The following is a 21686-nucleotide window of genomic DNA, read 5'->3' on the forward strand; positions in this document are numbered from 1 at the left end:
AAAGATTGCAAAATAATATAATGTTTTCTATTTAGTAATTATATATCTGGGTAGTCATGTATGGTCATCCGGAGAATAATAAAAATACACCCCGTAATAGTTCAGGTTTATTTTCAAGCAATATTAAAATTGGGGTTAAAATAATTGAGGCGTCAGAAAAAAATACTAGTCCACTAAAATTAGTTATGGGAAAATCTTAGTATCGAATCAAAATATAAACAATGCAGCTTCTTGCTGTGAAACACTGCCACATACTACTGATTTCTCGTTGCTAAATAGACACATATCATTGAATATTTGCAGAACAAATCTTTTCTTTAATAAGCTGATTTTATATACAGGGTGTTAATTTGAAAACTTTCCATATCTGTTGTATCCAAAGGTAAGGCTTTTAACACTTAATCGTTCTCATTTCCCCCTAATTTGGACATTCCGAATCTAATAAAATTATTTTTAATTTTGAAAAATGCCCCAAAAGGGCCTAATTTGGGGGGTAGGGATGCTTTTTGAGAAATTTTCAAATGTTAACACGGGTTGTGTGATACATCAATTTAAAGGTCTATATACCCTGATCATTTTGGTGCAAAAAAATTTAATTATCTTTAACCGTATTTACAGGGTGGGTCAAAACGTTTTAAAAAAGGACTTTGAAGATAAGTACCGTATTACCTTAACAACTGAACGGAATAGCGCCAATTCTTTTTCCTAGCTTATTCTTGAGCTACTCTTTAAAATAATTTGTATTAAGGGCATTTTCCGTGTTATTTTTCCATTTGAAAAAATCTCAAATTTGAAGAATAAAAGAAAGCTGAAAACTCAAAATTTTTAAATAGCAAGGTATGACAATTTCATATCACGTGGAAGGTCCTTTTCAAACAAACATTTTACGTACGGTATTTCAGTTTTCTTTATATCTCTTACAGTTTAAAATTACAGTAGAAAAACATTATTTTCTATGGTAAAATATTATAACTAGTTTTCTAATAAAACACGTTGCACTTTTGAATCTACGATGTAGTAGTTCTAAGAGAGGTTATGTTTTAGCTTATAAACTAAACACTCACTCATTGCCAAGCAAAATACATTATATATTCAGCTGGTTGGTGTCCGGTAAAACTCATTACAGTACAGTGTTCGTAATGAAACCCAATTTGATTAAGCTGACGGCAAAGAGCTGTTTTCTGGACTAAATCCTTGCGTGGGAAGTTCGTCAAAACAGTGTAGTGTGACGTAATAGTATATTATTACGTTATTTGTCCTGAAAATAGGTGTTTACCGGACGAGTGTGTGGTCGTTCCCGTGCGACACGAAGTCGTACGGGATTACCATACGAGTCCGGTAAACACATTTTGGACGAGTGTAAGATATTTTACACCATACCACTCTAAGCTAACTTAACAATAAAAAATCCTTATATATATCCACCGACTAAAGGACTAACAATCACTACTCATAACCTCTAAGAGAGGTTATGATTTGGTTTATAACCACTCATTGCCTAATGTAATCATCCAGCTGGTTGTTGTCCGGTAAAAACTCATTACAATACATTAGTACGTAATGAAACCACATTTGACTAAAGCTGGCGGCAAACAGCTGTTTTCTGGACTAGGCCTAAATCTTTCGTGGGAAGTTCGTTAAATCATTGTAGTGTGGCGTAATAATAATCTATTAAACATAAATACTCTTGAATAATACATAATTGGTCTGTTTTCCCTAACATTATAGAATCCCCATGTCCTACAGTAAATAACACAGTATTATAATTAATAAACCCACCAATTAGTTTAAACCATCGATCTCTAAGTAATAGAGATCGATGGTTTAAACAAACGAAACAATTATTCTGAATTAAATTATTGGTTTAAATCAGCTGTGTGACGTTGTATATCCCAATGTGCTGTTGAAACTTCTACAGGTTTACATTAAAAGTCAGAGTAAATTCATCACATTGTCTTCCTATTGCTTTCATGAATACAATATACAATAATTACATTCAAAAGCCAACATTCACTTTAATCAGTTTAGTGATTTATGTGGATGTCATACTAACTCACAAACCTCAACACTTTCCCAATAATGTCCAAATTGCGTTAAAAATTATGTTCAAATCTGATTAAAATATATTGCTAATTTAGTGGGAATGAACAATATCAAAAAAATATGTCTATGCCATGCTTTACAAATTTGGTTTAAAACAATTATATCGTTAATTTAGTGGAAATCAACAACATCAAAATCGCGGACGAAAACTCACATTTCCCCACTTTACCCGGAGAGAGGGATAGACGGCCGAGACGTCATAGTTTTGTAGGGGTTTTCGTGTGGAGGACAAGCCATCGGCTGGATCGGGGGCGTTACCGCAACGACTCTCTCCCACTCCACTCAGATAGAGAGAGGGGTGGTCGGCCGTGACGTCACATTTCGGAAGTCTGTGTCGTCGGGAGTCTGTGTCGTCGGGAGCCCCTGGTATCGCACCGGAAGGGGACACCAGCGACTGGTGCTAGACACCATATAAGTGTACCATTGAATGTAATTATCCTCTGTTTCTTACTTATCTATTAGGTTAGTTGAGCGTCTAGGCTTGCAGCTACAGGGAATGTAATAAACTAAGTATATTTTTTATTGAAATTTTAATAGCTTACTATAAAGTAAAGTAAGTCCTTTAAGCAAATTTGATAAAAATATATCTATACACTAGGAAACTAGTAAACTTAAACTACAACAGTTAACATATTCTCCATAAAACACTGGGCTGCAGCATATGATTAAAAAATTAGAAAACTATTGTGACACTTGGAATCTAACTGTCAATCTAAATAAATCTAAGATAATGGTGTTCAGAAAGGGTGGAAGACTAAAGGCAGGTGATAAGTGGAGGTATAAAGGAAACGTTATCGAGGTGGTAAATCAGTATAAGTATTTAGGGGTTACATTTACAAGCAACCTATCATGGAACAGCCATTTTAAGGAAAAAGCCAGAGTAGGAAAATTTGTTATCAATTCTGTATGGAATTCTTTATTTAAAAACAATAAAGTGCCAATGATTTCCAAAATATCGTGTTTCGAGGCTGTTGTACGATCGACAATCTGTTATGGAGCACAGACCTGGGGTTTCATAGAAAGTGAAATAATTGAATCAGTACAAACTTTTTTTCTAAAAAGAATATTTGCACTGCCTTATAATACGCCAAAATATGTATTGTACCTTGAAACATACTTCGATAAACTTTATTTTTACACTATAAATTTAAATATTAACTATATTTTGAGATGTTTAACTTTGCCACCCAAAAGATTGCCAAACTTTTTAGCAAAACAAATAATCGAGAAAAAAACATCTTGGTGTAGAGAATGGGAGTATTTGGGACAAAAATGCAATATTGAGTTTAGTTTCCAAGATCTCGATCCAGAGGGGTTGGGCCTCCAGCTGAGGACGGTGGCGGAAGTGTTGCGTGGCAGGTGGAGGGAGGAGTGTGTAGGCCGAGCGCGGACCTCTGTCCACCACAGGCAATTACTGACGCTCGACCTTGAACTTGGCGATAGGAGCCCAATAATGCTCAACAATACGCATATCGCTTCTTGGGCTATTAAAGCTAGAGCAGAACTGATAAATCTAAACTACAAGCCGTGGTCTGAACAAAATTATCTTTGCACTCTCTGTAATCTTCAACAAAATGAAACTGCATATCATTTTATTGCAATTTGCCCTATTTTAAAACATATCAGACGTCTTTGGCTTGGAAAAAATACTTTAAACGAAACAGAATATGAGTGTTTTTTAAATGGGTGGAATTGGCGAGCTTTAGCCCAGTATTTAAGTAAGGCATGGAAATATAGGTGGGACATAATTAATGAGTTCAATTTATAGCTAAAATTTTTTTCTTTATTTATTTCTCTTCAATTATAATTAAAAATCATGAGACTCGCTTGGAACCACATTTTTAAACGAATTAATGTTGCTTTTATTTTATGTTTTTTACGAGCTGTATACATAAATTTAAAAATAATTATAAATGTACTTTTTATATAAGTATACCTAGTTAAATAGTTACTTACATGTTACAGTTTTAAAATATGTTATTTTACAGCAAGGTGCCAACCAAACAGACGGTTTAAATAAACCATTGTTTTGTGTGTTTTGTTTTTTATTGTAAAAGATGTAAATAAGTTGTGAAGAATAAAGCACTTTTTTCTTTCTTTCTTTCTTTCTTTCTTTCTTTCTTCATATTCTCCATAAAAATAACATAGGAATTTTTAATAAACATTTTTTCTGTTTAACCATTAAGGGTAAGCCTACAACAAAGTAGCCTACTACAAAATGGCTAGGATTAAAATGTAAAGTTAGATAGTTAGATTAGTTAAAGATGTAAAATTTTGTATTTTGAAGGTAAAAGAGAAAAACTAATTTTTAACCCATAAAATGCAGTTTTCATACTCCATTCATGCTGGTTCCCAAACTTGTTAATAAAAATAAAATTAGGGTTATGCCTACATGTTAGTATTTCATCAAAATTGGATGAATTTTACTCTAGTTATTTGCTAACGTACTGACATACACAATAAATGTATAAATAAACAAATATATACAGATGAATTTGAACCGATTGTGTTTTTAGCCTCTGTGGACGTCAAAACCAAAAGAAAAATCGGTCTCGGGTCTTTTAGGTCTTACCAGTGAGACCAAAACATGACCATTTTTACCATCATAAAATCTACAACATTATCATTTCTTATCTAAATTGCTTACTACATGTGGGAGGTGGAGAATTCATCAATGGAATAAATAGCTAGGTTTATTATATATAAAATACATATATACATATATATATATATATATATATATATATATATATATATATATACACACACAGTAATTTACTGAACTTTGTTTGATCTGTTTCTTTTGCTATATAAAATTGTTGATACAGTAGAGTCTCGCAAACTCAGCGTAATGTGGACTGGACGGGTGCCGAGTTTGTGAAATCCCAGGTTATCATATGAAGTTGGGGCCCATATCGCATTATCAAGTAAAATACTCGACACACACTTACTACACAGCCTGATGTCAAATATCCAATTGGTTTCCCACATGTGGTGTGTTATAATTGTTTTAAATTGCTGCTAGTGCATGATGACATAGTTAAAAGACTTACAATCTATGAATTACACACATGTTTTAAATGTGTCTTTGTGACAGCTTTATCCAAGTGAATGCAGACAATACTTATGTAAATGTCTTTAAATAATGGATATAAAAATACTCCCTCCGCAGCAAACTTGCGGTCTAAGCAAATTTCCATTTGCCTAATTGTATTTTTACTAAAATATCTCCAGCTTTATTCACTGTTTAGTGTTTAAGTAACGAGTACTTATTAGTTTTGACAAGTACTTAGGTATTTGCTATATATAATAAAAGTATTAAACATTTAGCACCCTTGAAGTTATTATTTCACTATAGCTAACATGTTTCGGCTCTTAGGATCACAGTTATGTGATTAAATAGTAAGTAAACAGTAAATAATAAATTAATAAATATAAATAATTAAATTAAAATTATCATATGATTTTGGAATGTTCGTCTTGTAACACAGTTGGATCTGGAGTTATCTTTTATATTTTCTATAAGATTTGTTCATATATTTGGTTTTATTTTTGGGTTTGCATTGTATCAAGTAGATTGTCAGGATTTGTATGGTGGCTTCATAATAATATGTAGAATTATTCTTTAATAAGTAATAATGTCATCCAAATCTGAGTATTTGTATATGTATGTATATATATTTGAATTTGAACAGAGTATATTTTGGGCCTCTGGGGACATCTGGGCCTCTGGGGACAATACGACTCAAAGACAAAGACCAGTTTACTAATTTATGGTCAATCTTATTGTTATTATGTTATTTAAATATAACACTGCATAAAAATCTAAAAAATAATCTATAAAACAATCTTTTTACGCAACAATTTTAAATGATTTAAATTAAAGTTTAACCATCTCAGAACATATGTTAATTTCTTAAAAAAAAGATAAAAAACAGAAAAAAAACATTTATAATTTACAGATTAATGGCCCTCAACAAAATTATTGTGAATATTTTTATTTAGTTAAAAATGTCAACTTTGTACAACTCTTATCAATTCTAAGTTGTATTGATTAAAAAAGTAATTTTACAACATTGATTCATAAAAAATCAACAATGTCATAAAATCAAACTTTAAATATTTTTAAAATTAATTACAGTCCTTAAAGACTCAAAACTAATAATTTGTTACAGTTATGGTTCTCCTTTGAGACTTCGCCAAATTATTCGCAAGATATTAAGAGTGTAAAGACCTCCGCAAATAACATATGTTTTTCTGCTAGAGCCCCTGGCACCAGTACTTCTGCAACAACGATCTGCGTTTTGTCATCAAACAGGATGTGATCCGGACATTTCCTGGAGTAGATTTCTTCCGGGATGAGAGAATACAGGAATCCATGGTCAATATATTATTCTGCTACGCCCGTGACCACCCCACCATGTGCTATAGACAGGTAAGTGTCAACATCAGCCTACATAAGCCATGAAATATGTCCCGTTCTCAATATCCATAAATAATATTCATGGACAAGCTTTCATGGTCAAAAATTGTAGATCCTTTGTAGTTACTGTGACTACAGCTGTTTCATACTCGGTATGAGTAAATTTTCAGGTTTAAAAGTCAAACTCGTCATGGTTGTTGGACACAAAATATAATAACACCTAAACATAGAGATGAAACAGACATTTAACAAAACTAAAATCAACTCTGCCAAGTAGTAATAGCATATTATGCGGTATCGGTAAAAGGCGAGTCAAAACTACCACAGGTTACTCCTTCCTTGATTCTTCCTCTCTCTCTCTCTCTCTCTCTCTCTCTCTCTCTCTCTCTCTCTCTCTCTCTCTCTCTCTCTCTCTCTCTCTCTCTCTCTCTCTCTCTCTCTCTCTCTCTCTCTCTCTCTCTCTCTCTCTCTCTCCCTCTCTCTCTCCGGCCTGGCTTCCGGCCTGGCGAGTTGGCGAACGCATGGCCCGGCTCCTAGGAGTCGCAATAGCCCAAACCTTTTCTCCCCTAAGGAGATTAGGCTGTATTTTACAAGCCAAGTTTAAGGGACGTTGGATGGATTTGTACTATCAACCATAGATTGTTGATAGCTAGGCTGACATCCCGGGTCTTGATCTAAAAATCCTAGGTCTTGACCTGACGTGTGAAACCAAAAACCCCCAAAAAAAACAAAAAAAAACACCAAAACAAAAAAAAAAAAAAAACAACAAAGCAAAAACAAAAACTCACAAAACGTTTCACACGAGTCCCGACCTTCACTGCCAGAACGTGCCTGCCTACCCCTGGCTTTGAAGTGGAATCAAGGGAAATCAAGTGGCGGTCTGTTGAACAGAGGCGGTGTGTGAGGGGTCTTTAAAAAACACGAAGGCGGATTGGGTGTCCGGGGACGTCATGGCTTGCCCATGGCAAACGGCCCTAAATCTGAGCTGGTCACCATTTGTGAACCAGACCTCCCCTTGCATTCTGGTCGGGGTAATGGGGGACGCTAGTGGGGATACCTTCGCATGCCAACTCCAGACCTAAGCTTGATGGCAGCCACTGCTGTGAAATTGACAACAGTGGGGGCCACCGTTAGTAAGCAGCCTCGCCACGCTGAAAGCGGTGCTTCAAAATTGTCAGAAATCGGCTCAAGAACCATGGGCATATGCGGGTGCCTGCGACTGTGATAGGTGGGCATCGGTGTCCGAGGAGGTTTGGCCTGATTGGTGAAATGTAGGGCCTCGGTCGATGGACGGCGCAGGAGTGATTGGCAATACTCCTATGAACCGGGGAACACAAAAAAACCATCACTAATGAATTGTATGTAGTTTTCAGGTTTCAGTTTGACCTACACCAAAGAGAAGCTTTTTAAAAGATTTTTATATTACATTAATTGCAAATCAAGATGTCGGCTGATCAATTGAGAACATTGAAGGAGGATGAGGCTAGGAGAGAAGAAGCCAGAAAGGCTGAAGAGGACAGGATAGCGGCGGAAAAGGAGTTCCTGGAAAAACACGAGAAGGAGAGGAGGTTGAGTAGCTCCAGGGGGTCCGCGTCTGCGTTGGGAGGAGGCTATCGATCGGGGACCAGCAGTATGGCGGAGTCGGAGTCCGAGGCGGAGAAGCAAAAGAAGAGGAATAGAAGCCCTGAGGAAAAGGAGAAAGAGAAAAGGAGGAAAGCCAGGAAGACTGAGGATTTGGAATCGGATGAGGAAGAAAAGGTCGAGGATGAAGACCCGTTAGTTTGCTTGAGTTTGGTTCTGGGTAAGATGAAGGGATGGTTCAAACAGCCAACCATCATGAAAATGGTGACAAAGCCTCAGACAGAGAAGTTTGGAAGGTACTTGAACCGGTTCCAGGAAGAGCTGATTAGGGCAAGAGAGGATAGAGTCCGGATTGAAACAAGGTTAGAAGAACGAAGAGAGTTTTTAAAGATCGTGAGCTCCACCGTGAGACATGAAATGGACAATCTGAAGGACAAGGTTGTTCCAGGCGCGGCTGGAGTGAGCTACTCAGCAGTGCTGAAGAAAGATACCCCAATGGTTCCAAGGGTAACTGGAATGAAAGGACCCGTAGTCCAAGCACCGAAACAAATTATAGTGCGGCATGACACCTTGGAGACTGAAGAAGTGACTAAAACCTTGAAAAAGTTAGTACGGCCTTCTGAAATCGGCTTGAAAGTTAAGAGGCTAATAAATATCAAGAATGGTGTGATTATTGAAGCAGAAAATGAGGATGGAGTGCAAAATCTCATGAAGCAAGAGACGTTGAAAGAGGCAGGGTTGAAAGTAGAGCGTCCGGAGAAGAAAAAACCTTTCATCATGATTTATGATGTTAGTGCTAAACTGACGGAAGATGAGGTCAAGGAGGAGATTTTCTCCCGAAACATGGGGGAGAGCCAAATTGTTGAGGCGGATTTCAAGCAGGAGTTTGCGGTAAGACATAGGTATAAGGATTTAAGATCGACAGGGAAAAGGTGTCATGTTGTGGTGGAATGTTCTGTACGGGTGAGGAACTGGCTAAGAAGGAAAGAGCGGATCTTCGTAGAATGGCAAAGTTGTCGGGTGAAAGACTATGTGGATGTTGCTAGGTGTTTTAAGTGTCAGAAGTTTGGACATGTGGCAAAGCACTGTAAGAGTGAAACCCCTGCTTGCTCCCACTGTGCTGGGGAGCACGACTATAAGGACTGCCCCAACAAGGGTAAGAAGGAAAAGGTTAGATGTATAAACTGCGTAAGAGATAAGAAGGAAAATAGCAAGCATGAAGCTGGGTCAAGGAAGTGTCCGGCCTATGAGAAGGCAGTCAGACGGCAAAATGAAAAAATAGATTATGGATTGTAGAATTGGGCAATGGAATCTAGGGAGAGGTAAAGTTGCTACAGATGAAGCACTCAGAAGATGTATAGAAGAAAAATTAGATGTCCTTCTTGTCCAAGAGCCATACGCGGTAGGGAGAAAGGTGAAGATAGCTGGTTGCAGAGTATTTCATGACAGGAGCGGAAGAGAAGATATTTGGAGTGCAGTTATTGTGATGAATGATACCATTGGCGCCATAATGGTTGCTCAGGAAACAAGTGGAACGTGTGTTAGTGTTAGGTTAGAGCAGAATGGAAAGTCAATGCACGTGATCAGTCTTTATTGTAGGCCGTCGGAACCCATTGAAGGTCACTTGGCATGGTTAGCTGATATAATAAGGAAGAAAGGAAATAAAGAAGTTGTTTGCGGAGGGGATTTAAATGCAAAATCGGGACTGTGGCTCAGTGGTTCAACGGATGAGAGAGGGTCGAAGGTGGAAGATGTTGTAATTGCTTGGGATCTGCACGTGGTGAACAAATTTAGTAGATGGACGACTTATGAGAACACGCAGGGAGGGAAATCGAACATTGACGTGACGATTACGACGAGGGATCTTACAGGAAGAATAGAGGATTGGATGGTTCATGAAGAGACGCTAAGTGATCACAGGCTTATAACAATGAAATTGCGAAGGGATCAAATTAATCGGAGACATGAGAATGAACAGAGACAAGGGTCATACTGCTTAAGGAATGTAAATTGGGCAAGATTTGATGAAGCCTTACAAAGAGGTATACAAGCGATGGATGTTGAAATGGCTACAGCGGAAGTTCACGCGGAAAAGATTACGGAAATGACGTGCAATCTGATGGAGGAGCAGTTTCCAAAAGCGAAAGTAGGAACAAAGAAGGTGTACTGGTGGACAGAGGAGCTAAATGAATTACGAGTGAAGATGAGAAGGAAAAGTAGGATCTGGAATAGGACAGGAAGGGAAGATGATAGGAGAGCGTTTGTTAGGTCAAGAACAGATTACGTATGGGGAATCAGGAAGCAAAAGAAGGAGATGTGGGAAAAGTTAATTGCGGAGGAAGAGGGTGACCCGTGGGGAAAGGTTTATAAGATTGCTGCAGAGAAGCTGAAAAAGGATACTGTGCTGGTTAGCCTGGAAAAAGAAGACGGCACAATGACGGAGACAGTGCAAGAGACCCTAGAGAGAATGATACAAGGATTGCTGCCAGATGATAGGGAAGAGGAGGATACAGAGGAACAATCAAGAATCAGAAGTAGGATGACTGATGAAAGCACCGGAACAGATGAGGAAGATTTCACTGAAGGAGAGCTAAATGCATGCGTTTCACTGCTGAAGGATAGGAAAGCCCCGGGAGTGGATGGAATAAAGAACGAAGTAGTTAAGAGAATGTTTGGAAGGATCAAGGGGACGCTGTTGAACCTGTACAACAAGATGCTGAGAGAAGGTAGGTATCCTGATGTGTGGAAAAAAGGAATCGTCAAAGTTTTTCTAAAGAGCGAGGAAAAGGACCCAAGTAAGGTGAAATCGTACAGGCCAGTAACCCTCTTACCTGTCTTAGGAAAGTTAGGCGAAAGATTAATAGTGAAAAGGATGAAAGAATGGATGGATAGGGAAAATAGGGCAAATCCACTGCAATATGGATTCACGGAAAGTGTTGGAACTGTAGACGCACTTCTGGATATGAGAAGAGAAGTAGAAGAGACAGATGAAAAGTACGTAGTAGGCTTGTTCCTGGATATTTCTGGAGCCTTCGACTCCGCCTGGTGGCCAGAGATTCTGAGAGTTTTGAGGAGATGGCGATGTCCGAACAACATCTACCGATTGGTAAGGGACTACTTCCGAGGCAGAACCGTGACACTAAGAGCTGGCAACGGAGAGGTGAACAAGAACATCACTAAAGGATGCCCCCAAGGGTCTGTGGTGGGCCCTCTGTTGTGGAACATCCTGTTCGATGGGTTTTTGCGGCTGCCTTTCGAGGAAGGTATCTCCGCGAGAGCCTATGCGGATGACGGACTGCTTTTGGTGAAGTCGAACACAAGCCCTGATCTCATGAGGAAGGCATCAAGAGCCTTGGAACTGGTCACTAGGTGGGGGGAAGACAGGAAGATGACTTTTTCGAGGGAAAAGACAGTGATGGTGCTCCTGAAAGGAAGGTTGGTTGAAAGATTCATCCGTGTCGACATGGGAGACGTGACAATTCGGTGTTCAAATGAGACAAAGTACTTAGGAGTCGCAGTAAGAAGTGGATTGAAATTTGCAGGACATTATGAGCAAGTAATCGACAAGACTATGAAGGCATTCGGAAACTTAAAAGGACTGGCCAAGGCAAACAACGGCATGAGATGCGAGAACTTGAGAAGATTGTACATCGGTGCGCTTGAATCAATGATGCTGTACGGCTGTGAGATGTGGGGCCAACGAATGAGGGGACGAGGTGAGAAGTCTAAGTTGATGAGTCTGCAGAGAAAACTGTTGTTGGGTGTGATCAAGGGCTACAGCACGATATCCCACGAAGCTGTCCGAGTGATTGCCGGGGTCATCCCGCTTGACTTGATGGTTGAAGAAAGGATTAAGAGAAGAAGGGACAAAGAAGAAGGTATCGACATCAAGGATAGCATGAGGATCCGAAGAGAAGAAACACTCGTTGACTGGCAGAGACGGTGGGAGTCTAGCACAAAAGGAAGGGAAACCTTTGCGTTCGTTCCGGATGTGAGGTTCAGAAAGAAAGTCCATTGGGAAACCGATCACTACACGACACAGTTCGTCAGCGGACACGGCAACTTCAAGGCAAAGCTGAAAAGTTTCAACCTCGTCGATGATGACCATTGCACTCATTGCGGAGAGCTGGAGACATCGCAGCACGTACTGATGGAGTGCCCATTCTATGAAGAAGAAAGAAGCGACATGAGGGAATTCCTCCAACAAAAGACATGGGATTGGGAGAAGATCAACTTCTTGAGAACCAAAGAATCTGCGCTGGAGTTTGCCAGAATGTGCCGAAGGATAGGGAAGAAAAAGCATGAATTTGAAAATGCAGGAAGACAGGCTGGAATTTGAAAAGAAAAATGTTAGGAAAGAAAGATAAAATTAAGAAGATTGGAAAGAAAGAAAAAAAATCCGATGACCCTAGTACAGAGGGTACTAGGTGAGGGGAGAGGTGTTGGTTAGGCACAGAATGTGCCTGGAAGGACATGGATTGAAGCTGACAGCAGGAAGAGGAATCCGAAGATATTTCAGGAAAGCGGCCTGGTGAATAAGTCTCTGACTTAAACCAGGGGTGGTGGAGGGACCGCTGGGCTTCGGCCAAACACCTCTCCGGCCTGGCGAGTTGGCGAACGCATGGCCCGGCTCCTAGGAGTCGCAATAGCCCAAACCTTTTCTCCCCTAAGGAGATTAGGCTGTATTTTACAAGCCAAGTTTAAGGGACGTTGGATGGATTTGTACTATCAACCATAGATTGTTGATAGCTAGGCTGACATCCCGGGTCTTGACCTAAAAATCCTAGGTCTTGACCTGACGTGTGAAACCAAAAACCAAAAAAAAAACACAAAAAAAAAAACACAAAAATCACAAAAAAAAAAAAAAAAAAACAAAACAAAACAACAAAGCAAAACAAAAACCCACAAAACGTTTCACACGAGTCCCGACCTTCACTGCCAGAACGTGCCTGCCTACCCCTGGCATTGAAGTGGAATCAAGGGAAATCAAGTGGCGGTCTGTGGAACAGAGGCGGTGTGTGTGGGGTCTTTGAAAAACATGAAGGCGGATTGGGTGTCCGGGGACGTCATGGCTTGCCCATGGCAAACGGCCCTGAATCTGAGCTGGTCACCATTGTGAACCAGACCTCCCCTTGCATTCTGGTCGGGGTAATGGGGGACGCTAGTGGGGATGCCTTCACATGCCAACTCCAGACCTAAGCTTGATGGCAGCCACTGCTGTGAAATTGACATCAGTGGGGGCCACCGTTAGTAAGCAGCCTCGCCACGCTGAAAGCGGTGCTTCAAAATTGTCGGAAATCGGCTCAAGAACCATGGGCATATGCGGGTGCCTACGACTGTGATAGGTGGGCATCGGTGTCCGAGGAGGTTTGGCCTGATTGGTGAAATGTAGGGCCTCGGCCGATGGACGGTGCAGGAGTGATTGGCAATACTCCAATGAACCGGGGAACTCAAAAAAACCCCAACACTAATGAATTTGTTTTGTAGTTTTCAGGTTCCAGGCTGAATATTTTTTAAGAGAAAAAACTTTTGATATTACAAATAGCAATTTGAATTCTAAAAACTATGGATCAAATACAGAAGGAGAAAATAAGACGTAAGGAGGAAGAGGAGGCTAGGAAACAAGAAGCTAGAAAGGCTGATGAGGACCGGATAGCGGCTGAAAAGGAGTTTCTGGAGAAACAGGAGAGGGACAGAAGGTTGAGTAGCTCCAGGATGCCTGGGTTAGGAGAAGGCTATCGTTCGGGGACCAGCAGTATGGCGGAGTCGGAGTCCGAGGCGGAGAAGCTAAGAAGTAAGAGAATTAGAAGTCCGGAGGAAAGGGAGAAAGAGAAAAAGCGGAAAACCAGGAAGACTGAGGATTTGGAATCGGGTGAGGAAATTGAGGAGGATGATGAGGACCCATTAGAAGGATTGAGCTTGGTATTGGAGAAGATGAAGGGATGGTTCAAGCAGCCAACCATCATAAAAATGGTGACAAAGCCTCAGACGGAGAGGTTCGGGAGGTACCTAAACAAGTTCCAGGAAGAGCTGATTAGGGCTAGAGAGGAGAGAGTCAGGATGGAGACAAGATTGGAGGAACGAAGAGAGTTTTTGAAGATTGTGAGCTCAACTGTGCGGCACGAGATGGAAAATCTGAAGGATAAGATCGGATCAGGCGCAGGTGGAGGGAGCTACTCTGCAGCTCTGAAGAAGGATTCCCCAACCGTTCCAAGAGTCACGGTGCCAAAGGTCACAGGCGTGAAAGGCCCCGTGCTTCCACCGCCTAAGATTGTAACAGTGAAGAGTGACAACCAGGAGAGCGCCGAAGTTCTAAGCACTCTTAAGAGGTTAGTGAAACCGCAGGAAATAGGATTAAAGGTTAGAAGAATAGTTAACATCCGGAATGGAGTAATCGTGGAAGCAGAGAACGAAGAAGGAATAGACAATCTGATGAAAGAGAAATCTCTAGTGGATGCAGGTTTAAAAGTCGAGAAGCCGACAAAGAAGAGACCCGTCATAATGATTTATGACGTGAACGCTGAGCTGACAGAAAACGAGGTTAAGGAAGAAGTCTTCAACAGAAATATGCAAGGTAGTGAAATTGAGCAGGGACAATTCATTCAGGAGTTTGAGGTGCGACATAAGTACAAAGACGTTAAATCAGCTGGGAAGAAGAATCACATCGTGGTGGAGTGCTCTGTGAGAGTACGAAACTGGCTGCGAAGGCAGGACAAGATATTTGTAGAATGGCAATGCTGTAGGGTTAAGGACTACGTAGACATAGCCAGATGTTTTAAGTGCCAAAGGTTCGGCCACATAGCGAAGCATTGCACTGCGACAACGCCTAGCTGCTCATACTGCGCTGGTGAGCATGACTACAAGGAGTGCCCTAATAAGAAAAAGAAAGAAGCAGTCTGTTGTGCCAACTGCAAAAGAGAAAATCGAGGTGATTTGAAGCACGATGCAGGGTCAAGAAAGTGTCCTGCTTATGAAAAGGCAGTGAAGAGGAACAACGAGAAGATTGATTATGGATTGTAGGATAGCCCAGTGGAATTTAGGTAGGGGAAAGGCAGCTACAGATGAGGCAATTAGGAGGTGTTTACAGGAAAAGATTGACGTTCTTCTGGTTCAGGAGCCATACACAGTGGACAGAAAGGTAAAGATATCAGGATGTAGGGTTTTTCATGATCGAAGCGGAAGGGAGGATATTTGGAGTGTGATCCTTGTGTTCAATGAGAAGATCGGAGCAATCATGGAAGCCAGAGAAACGAATGGAACGTGCGTCAGTGTTAGGCTGGAATATGATAGAAAGGCTATGCAAGTGATCAGTTTGTACTGTAGGCCATCGGAACCCATAGATGGGCATATGACATGGTTAGCTGATATCATTAGAAAGAAAGGAAATAAAGGAGTGCTGTGTGGTGGGGATTTGAATGCGAGGTCAGGGTTATGGCTCAGTGGATCAACGGATGAGAGAGGATCTAAGGTAGAAGATGTTGTACTGGCTTGGGATTTGCAGGTTCTTAACAAATTTAGTAGGTGGACAACGTTTGAAAATACACAGGGAGGCAAATCAAACATTGACGTGACATTGGTGACAAGGGATCTTTCAGGAAAAATGGAGGACTGGTTAGTTCATGAAGAGACATTAAGTGATCATCGGCTAATTACTATGAAATTGCGAGGAGATCAAGGTAATCGGATAATCCAGAATGAACAGAGGCAAGGATCATACTGCTTAAGGAAGGTAAACTGGGCGAAATTTGACGAGGCTCTACAGAGAAGCATGCAGGAAATGGAAGTTGAAACGGCTACAACAGAGGTTCATGCAGAAAGGATTACAGAAATGACATGCAAGCTGATGGAGGAACAGTTCCCAAAAGCAAAATTAGGTACGAAAAAGGTATACTGGTGGACAGAAGAGCTGGATGAATTGCGAGTAAATATGAGAAGGAAAAGTAGGATCTGGAGAAGGACAGGGAGTGAAGTGGACAGGAGAGCGTTTGTTAGGTCAAGGACAGATTACGTATGGGGAATCAGGAAGCAAAAGAAGAAGATGTGGGAAAAGTTAATTGCGGAGGAAGAGGGTGACCCGTGGGGAAAGGTTTATAAGATTGCTGCAGAGAAGCTGAAAAAGGATACTGTGCTGGTTAGCCTGGAAAAAGAAGACGGAACAATGACAGAGACAGTGCAAGAGACCCTAGAGAGAATGATACAAGGATTGCTGCCAGACGATAGAGAAGAGGAGGATACAGAGGAACAAGCAAGAATTAGAAGTAGGATGATTGATGAAAGCACTGGAACAGATGAGGAAGATTTCACGGAAGGGGAGCTAACTGCATGTGTTTCACTGATGAAGGATAGGAAGGCCCCGGGAGTGGATGGAATAAAGAACGAAGTAGTTAAGAGAATGTTTGGAAGGATCAAGGGGACGCTGCTGAACCTGTACAACAAGATGCTGAGAGAAGGTAGGTATCCTGATGTGTGGAAAAAAGGAATCGTCAAAGTTTTTCTAAAGAGCGAGGAAAAGGACCCAAGTAAGGTTAAATCGTACAGGCCAGTAACCCTCTTACCTGTCTTAGGAAAGTTAGGCGAAAGATTAATAGTGAAAAGGATGAAAGAATGGATGGATAGGGAAAATAGGGCAAATCCACTGCAATATGGATTCACGGAAAGTGTTGGAACTGTAGACGCACTTCTGGATATGAGAAGAGAAGTAGAAGAGACAGAAGAAAAATACGTAGTTGGATTGTTCCTGGATATTTCTGGAGCCTTTGACTCCGCCTGGTGGCCAGAGATTCTGAGAGTTTTGAGGAGATGGCGATGTCCGAACAACATCTACCGATTGGTAAGGGACTACTTCCGAGGCAGAACCGTGACACTAAGAGCTGGCAACGGAGAGGTGAACAAGAACATCACCAAAGGGTGCCCCCAAGGGTCTGTGGTGGGCCCTCTGTTGTGGAACATCCTGTTCGATGGATTTCTGCGGCTGCCTTTCGAGGAAGGCATCTCCGCGAGAGCCTATGCGGATGACGGACTGCTATTGGTGAAGTCGAACACAAGCCCTGATCTCATGAGGAAGGCATCAAGAGCCTTGGAACTGGTCACTAGGTGGGGGGAAGACAGGAAGATGACTTTTTCGAGGGAAAAGACAGTGATGGTGCTCCTGAAAGGAAGGTTGGTTGAAAGATTTATCCGTGTCGACATGGGAGACGTGACAATTCGGTGTTCAAATGAGACAAAGTACTTAGGAGTCGCAGTAAGAAGTGGATTGAAATTTGCAGGACATTATGAGCAAGTAATCGACAAGACTATGAAGGCATTCGGAAAGTTGAAAGGACTGGCCAAGGCAAACAACGGCATGAGATGCGAGAACTTGAGAAGATTGTACATCGGTGCGCTTGAACCAATGATGCTGTACGGCTGTGAGATGTGGGGCCAACGAATGAGAGGACGAGGTGAGAAGTCTAAGTTGATGAGTCTGCAGAGAAAACTGTTGTTGGGTGTGATCAAGGGCTACAGCACGATATCCCACGAAGCGGTCCGAGTGATTGCCGGGGTAATCCCGCTTGACTTGATGGTTGAAGAAAGGATTAAGAGAAGAAGGGACAAAGAAGAAGGTATCGACATCAAGGATAGCATGAGGATCCGAAGAGAAGAAACACTCGTTGACTGGCAGAGACGGTGGGAGTCTAGCACAAAAGGAAGGGAAACCTTTGCGTTCGTTCCGGACGTGAGGTTCAGAAAGAAAGTCCATTGGGAAACCGATCACTACACGACACAGTTCGTCAGCGGGCACGGCAACTTCAAGGCAAAGCTGAAAAGTTTCAACCTCGTCGATGATGACCATTGCACTCATTGCGGAGAGCTGGAGACATCGCAGCACGTACTGATGGAGTGCCCATTCTATGAAGAAGAAAGAAGTGACATGAGGGAATTCCTCCAACAAAAGACATGGGATTGGGAGAAGATCAACTTCTTGAGAACCAAAGAATCCGCGCTAGAGTTTGCCAGAATGTGCCGAAGGATAGGGAAGAAAAAGCATGAATTTGAAAATGCAGGAAGACAGGCTGGAATTTGAAAAGAAAAATGTTAGGAAAGAAAGATAAAATTAAGAAGATTGGAAAGAAAGATAAAAATCCGATGATCTTAGTACAGAGGGTACTAGGTGAGGGGAGAGGTGTTGGTTAGGCACAGAATGTGCCTGGAAGGACATGGATTGAAGCTGACAGCAGGAAGAGGAATCCGAAGATATTTCAGGAAAGCGGCCTGGTGAATAAGTCTCTGACTTAAACCAGGGGTGGTGGAGGGACCGCTGGGCTTCGGCCAAACACCTCCCTCTCTCTCTCTCTCTCTCTCTCCTCTTCAGATCCTTTTGTTTGGGGTTGGCAAGTTCAGCCACCTGTAGCCTAGCTATTTAAATAAAAATAAGTTTCAGCCACCTGTAGCCTAGCTACTTAAATAAAAATAAGATTCAGCCACCTGTAGCCTAGCTACATAAATAAAAATAAAGTTCAGCCACCTGTTAGCCTAGCTACCTAAATAAAAATAAGGTTCAGCCACCTGTAGCCTAGCTACCTAAATAAAAATAAGGTTCAGCCACCTGTAGCCTAGCTACCTAAATAAAAATAAAGTTCAGCCACCTGTAGCCTAGCTACCTAAATAAAAATAAAGTTCAGCCACCTGTTAGCCTAGCTACCTAAATAAAAATAAGGTTCAGCCACCTGTAGCCTAGCTACCTAAATAAAAATAAGGTTCAGCCACCTGTAGCCTAGCTACCTAAATAAAAATAAGGTTCAGCCACCTGTAGCCTAGCTACCTAAATAAAAATAAGGTTCAGGCACCTGTAGCCTAGCTACCTAAATAAAAATAAAGTTCAGCCACCTGTTAGCCTAGCTACCTAAATAAAAATAAAGTTCAGCCACCTGTAGCCTAGCTACCTAAATAAAAATAAGGTTCAGCCACCTGTAGCCTAGCTACCTAAATAAAAATAAGGTTCAGCCACCTGTAGCCTAGCTACCTAAATAAAAATAAGGTTCAGCCACCTGTAGCCTAGCTACCTAAATAAAAATAAGGTTCAGCCACCTGTAGCCTAGCTACCTAAATAAAAATAAGGTTCAGCCACCTGTAGCCTAGCTACCTAAATAAAAATAAGGTTCAGCCACCTGTAGCCTAGCTACCTAAATAAAAATAAAGTTCAGCCACCTGTAGCCTTGCTACCTAAATAAAAATAAAGTTCAGCCACCTGTAGCCTAGCTACCTAAATAAAAATAAAGTTCAGCCACCTGTAGCCTAGCTACCTAAATAAAAATAAAGTTCAGCCACCTGTAGCCTAGCTACCTAAATAAAAATAAAGTTCATCCACATTTAGCTTAGCTACCTAAATAAAATCGAGTCCAGGTGCTTAGAGACTTCTGCAGGTCAGAACTAGATTGATCAAAATTGTTGTGGGAACATTTGTTGTATATTAAACCCATTGGCGCCCACTTACAAGCGTTACTCGTATGGCCGCTGCAGGCCCGGCGGCTGACTTACAAGTGCTGCTTGTGTCACCGCTTCGCAGCACCACTGTCGGTAGTTATTTTATTATTATTTTTCCCCCTTTTTGTTATTGTCTTAATTTTATAATGTTTATAAATATCTTGCTTCTTGTTTTGCGTATTCACTCATTTATTTTTGCAAATAAAAACATTAATGTGTTGCCATGGAAACCAGATATCACCCAAAATCAGCTGCGGCTAGGTAAACAAAACTTTTCCCATGTTATTACTTAAGTATTTGTGATTACTTATATTCTTTGTGATATTACTTATAAAAGTAAACAACTTGTGATTTTTTTCTACGTAGGGAATCAATTAAACTTTATAATAGTAGTGTCATTTGGTGTCTGGATTAATCTTGGAATTTGATAGTCAAGTTTACTTTAAAAAAATGTTTTTAATATTTTATTTTTATTTAATCTTTGTAATTTTATAATTTATTTCTATTTTTATATAACACTTTGATTATTTAATTACCACTGTTTTGTAGACATTTTTACTGTGAACAAAATGGCAAAAAACTTATTACTTAAGGTTTTCTTTCTATAACAATTAGAGTAAAATTGGACGGATTCAGTAAAATTAATTGCCGACTGAGGGTACTGCAGGCAGCACATTAATTTAACATTAATTTTTGTACAAAAGTTATTAACAAAATTAAATTTGATTTGACGGATATATCTATCTGCCACCCTTAGTGATAATCACGAAATATGAACACTACCAATAATCTTGAGTATTCTTGTGGGTGGCAGACGGATATATCCGTCAACCTTAAGCTATTCCTTCCCTCGTTTTATTTTTTTTCCATTAACATGTATCTATCATTCTCAAGTAAATCTAAACCACTCAGTTCTGCTCCCATGTCCTCAATCCCATTCCCCGCCAAGACTTCCACTACGTAAAGACTGTTCTTCAGGTTCATCATATCCATCACATTCCATACTATTATTTTCACTAACACTTGGCAGTATGTCCACTGGTGCCACTTGGTATGTCTGAGGGGGGTTTTATACTTATAAAACCCCCTCAGACATACTTTTACTAAGCATCTCGATAACATCTTTAAATATCAGATCGTTTGCATTAGTAACTTTAGCTCTAAAACATAAAAATATAGTACAAAATACAACATGTAAACATCACTAACAACCATGTGTGAAGTGACAGCAATATTTACTTACACACACTCTATGGTGCAAAATAGCTGAAACAGCTGCGTAAATTATTATTGCCAACCACAAAAAAGAAAATAACCCATTTATAATCCAGTGCAATGTTTATAAACATTGTATATCAATTAGTTTTTTGGACGGATATATCCATCTAAAGACCAGAAAAGAAATTTCTCGGGACGGATACAGTATATCTGTTTTCAGCCCAGAAAGAAAGTAAACAAAGATTGGCAGATATAACTGTCCATATCCGTATATATTGAAAGGGTTAAGTTGTAGAATACAGTTTATGTATGTCAGATAGTTATGGTAATATTTATAGGTAGTGCTACAATGTAGTTGGTTATATTTACAGGGCATGCATGAAATCCTGGCCCCGCTATTATTTGTGATACATTGTGATCATCAAGCCTACTTGCATGTACGGGACTTGGACCAAATCAGGTATGACAATAGCTCGGATATACTTATACAGTAGGTAATAAATTGTACATGTACATCTTCTACTATGTTTAACTTTAACATTATTTGAACATTTTGGGATAGAAAAAAATCATGCCCCAAAGAAAGCCTAAAAAATGAACTAGTTGGGTGATATTTTTCAGTGTTGTGTGAAGAGTGTGCTTTTGAATACGTTTCTAACATATCCTACATTAAGTTACAACTTACTTATATTTTACGTTATTGCCAATCCATGGATACTCTTCCAGCTAATTCGATTGTGTATCCTATAGTTATTTTGGACTAATGAAATAACTAATTTTAGCTTATTAGTCTGTTCTTTCTATAGTTTTATTCAATTTTGTTAGTTTTCATTTGCTTAATGTTATGTTTAGGTTTTTGTTTTCTTTTTTATTTGGTTAGTTAGTTTATGGTGACTTA

The 21686-nt window shown here is 40.2% G+C and overlaps 1 protein-coding gene across 3 annotated transcripts in view; it reads left to right on the forward strand.

Annotated features, from left to right (window-relative positions):
• LOC128998035 (TBC1 domain family member 5-like) overlaps positions 1-21686 on the forward strand; it is a 54874-nt gene that overhangs the window by 9543 nt on the left and 23645 nt on the right. For 2 of the 3 annotated variants that reach the window (XM_054423976.1, XM_054423977.1), the window contains exons 4-5: positions 6368-6538; positions 21160-21248. In XM_054423976.1, the coding sequence (XP_054279951.1) occupies positions 6368-6538; positions 21160-21248 (260 nt within the window). The remainder of the gene's footprint in view (positions 1-6367; positions 6539-21159; positions 21249-21686) is intronic. The other variant, XM_054423978.1, reaches the window with a different exon arrangement.

Source organism: Macrosteles quadrilineatus, unplaced genomic scaffold (assembly GCF_028750875.1).
Source record: "Macrosteles quadrilineatus isolate MER2022 unplaced genomic scaffold, UCM_ALF_1.0 Scaffold_7__1_contigs__length_78375512, whole genome shotgun sequence".
Lineage (NCBI taxonomy): Eukaryota > Metazoa > Arthropoda > Insecta > Hemiptera > Cicadellidae > Macrosteles > Macrosteles quadrilineatus.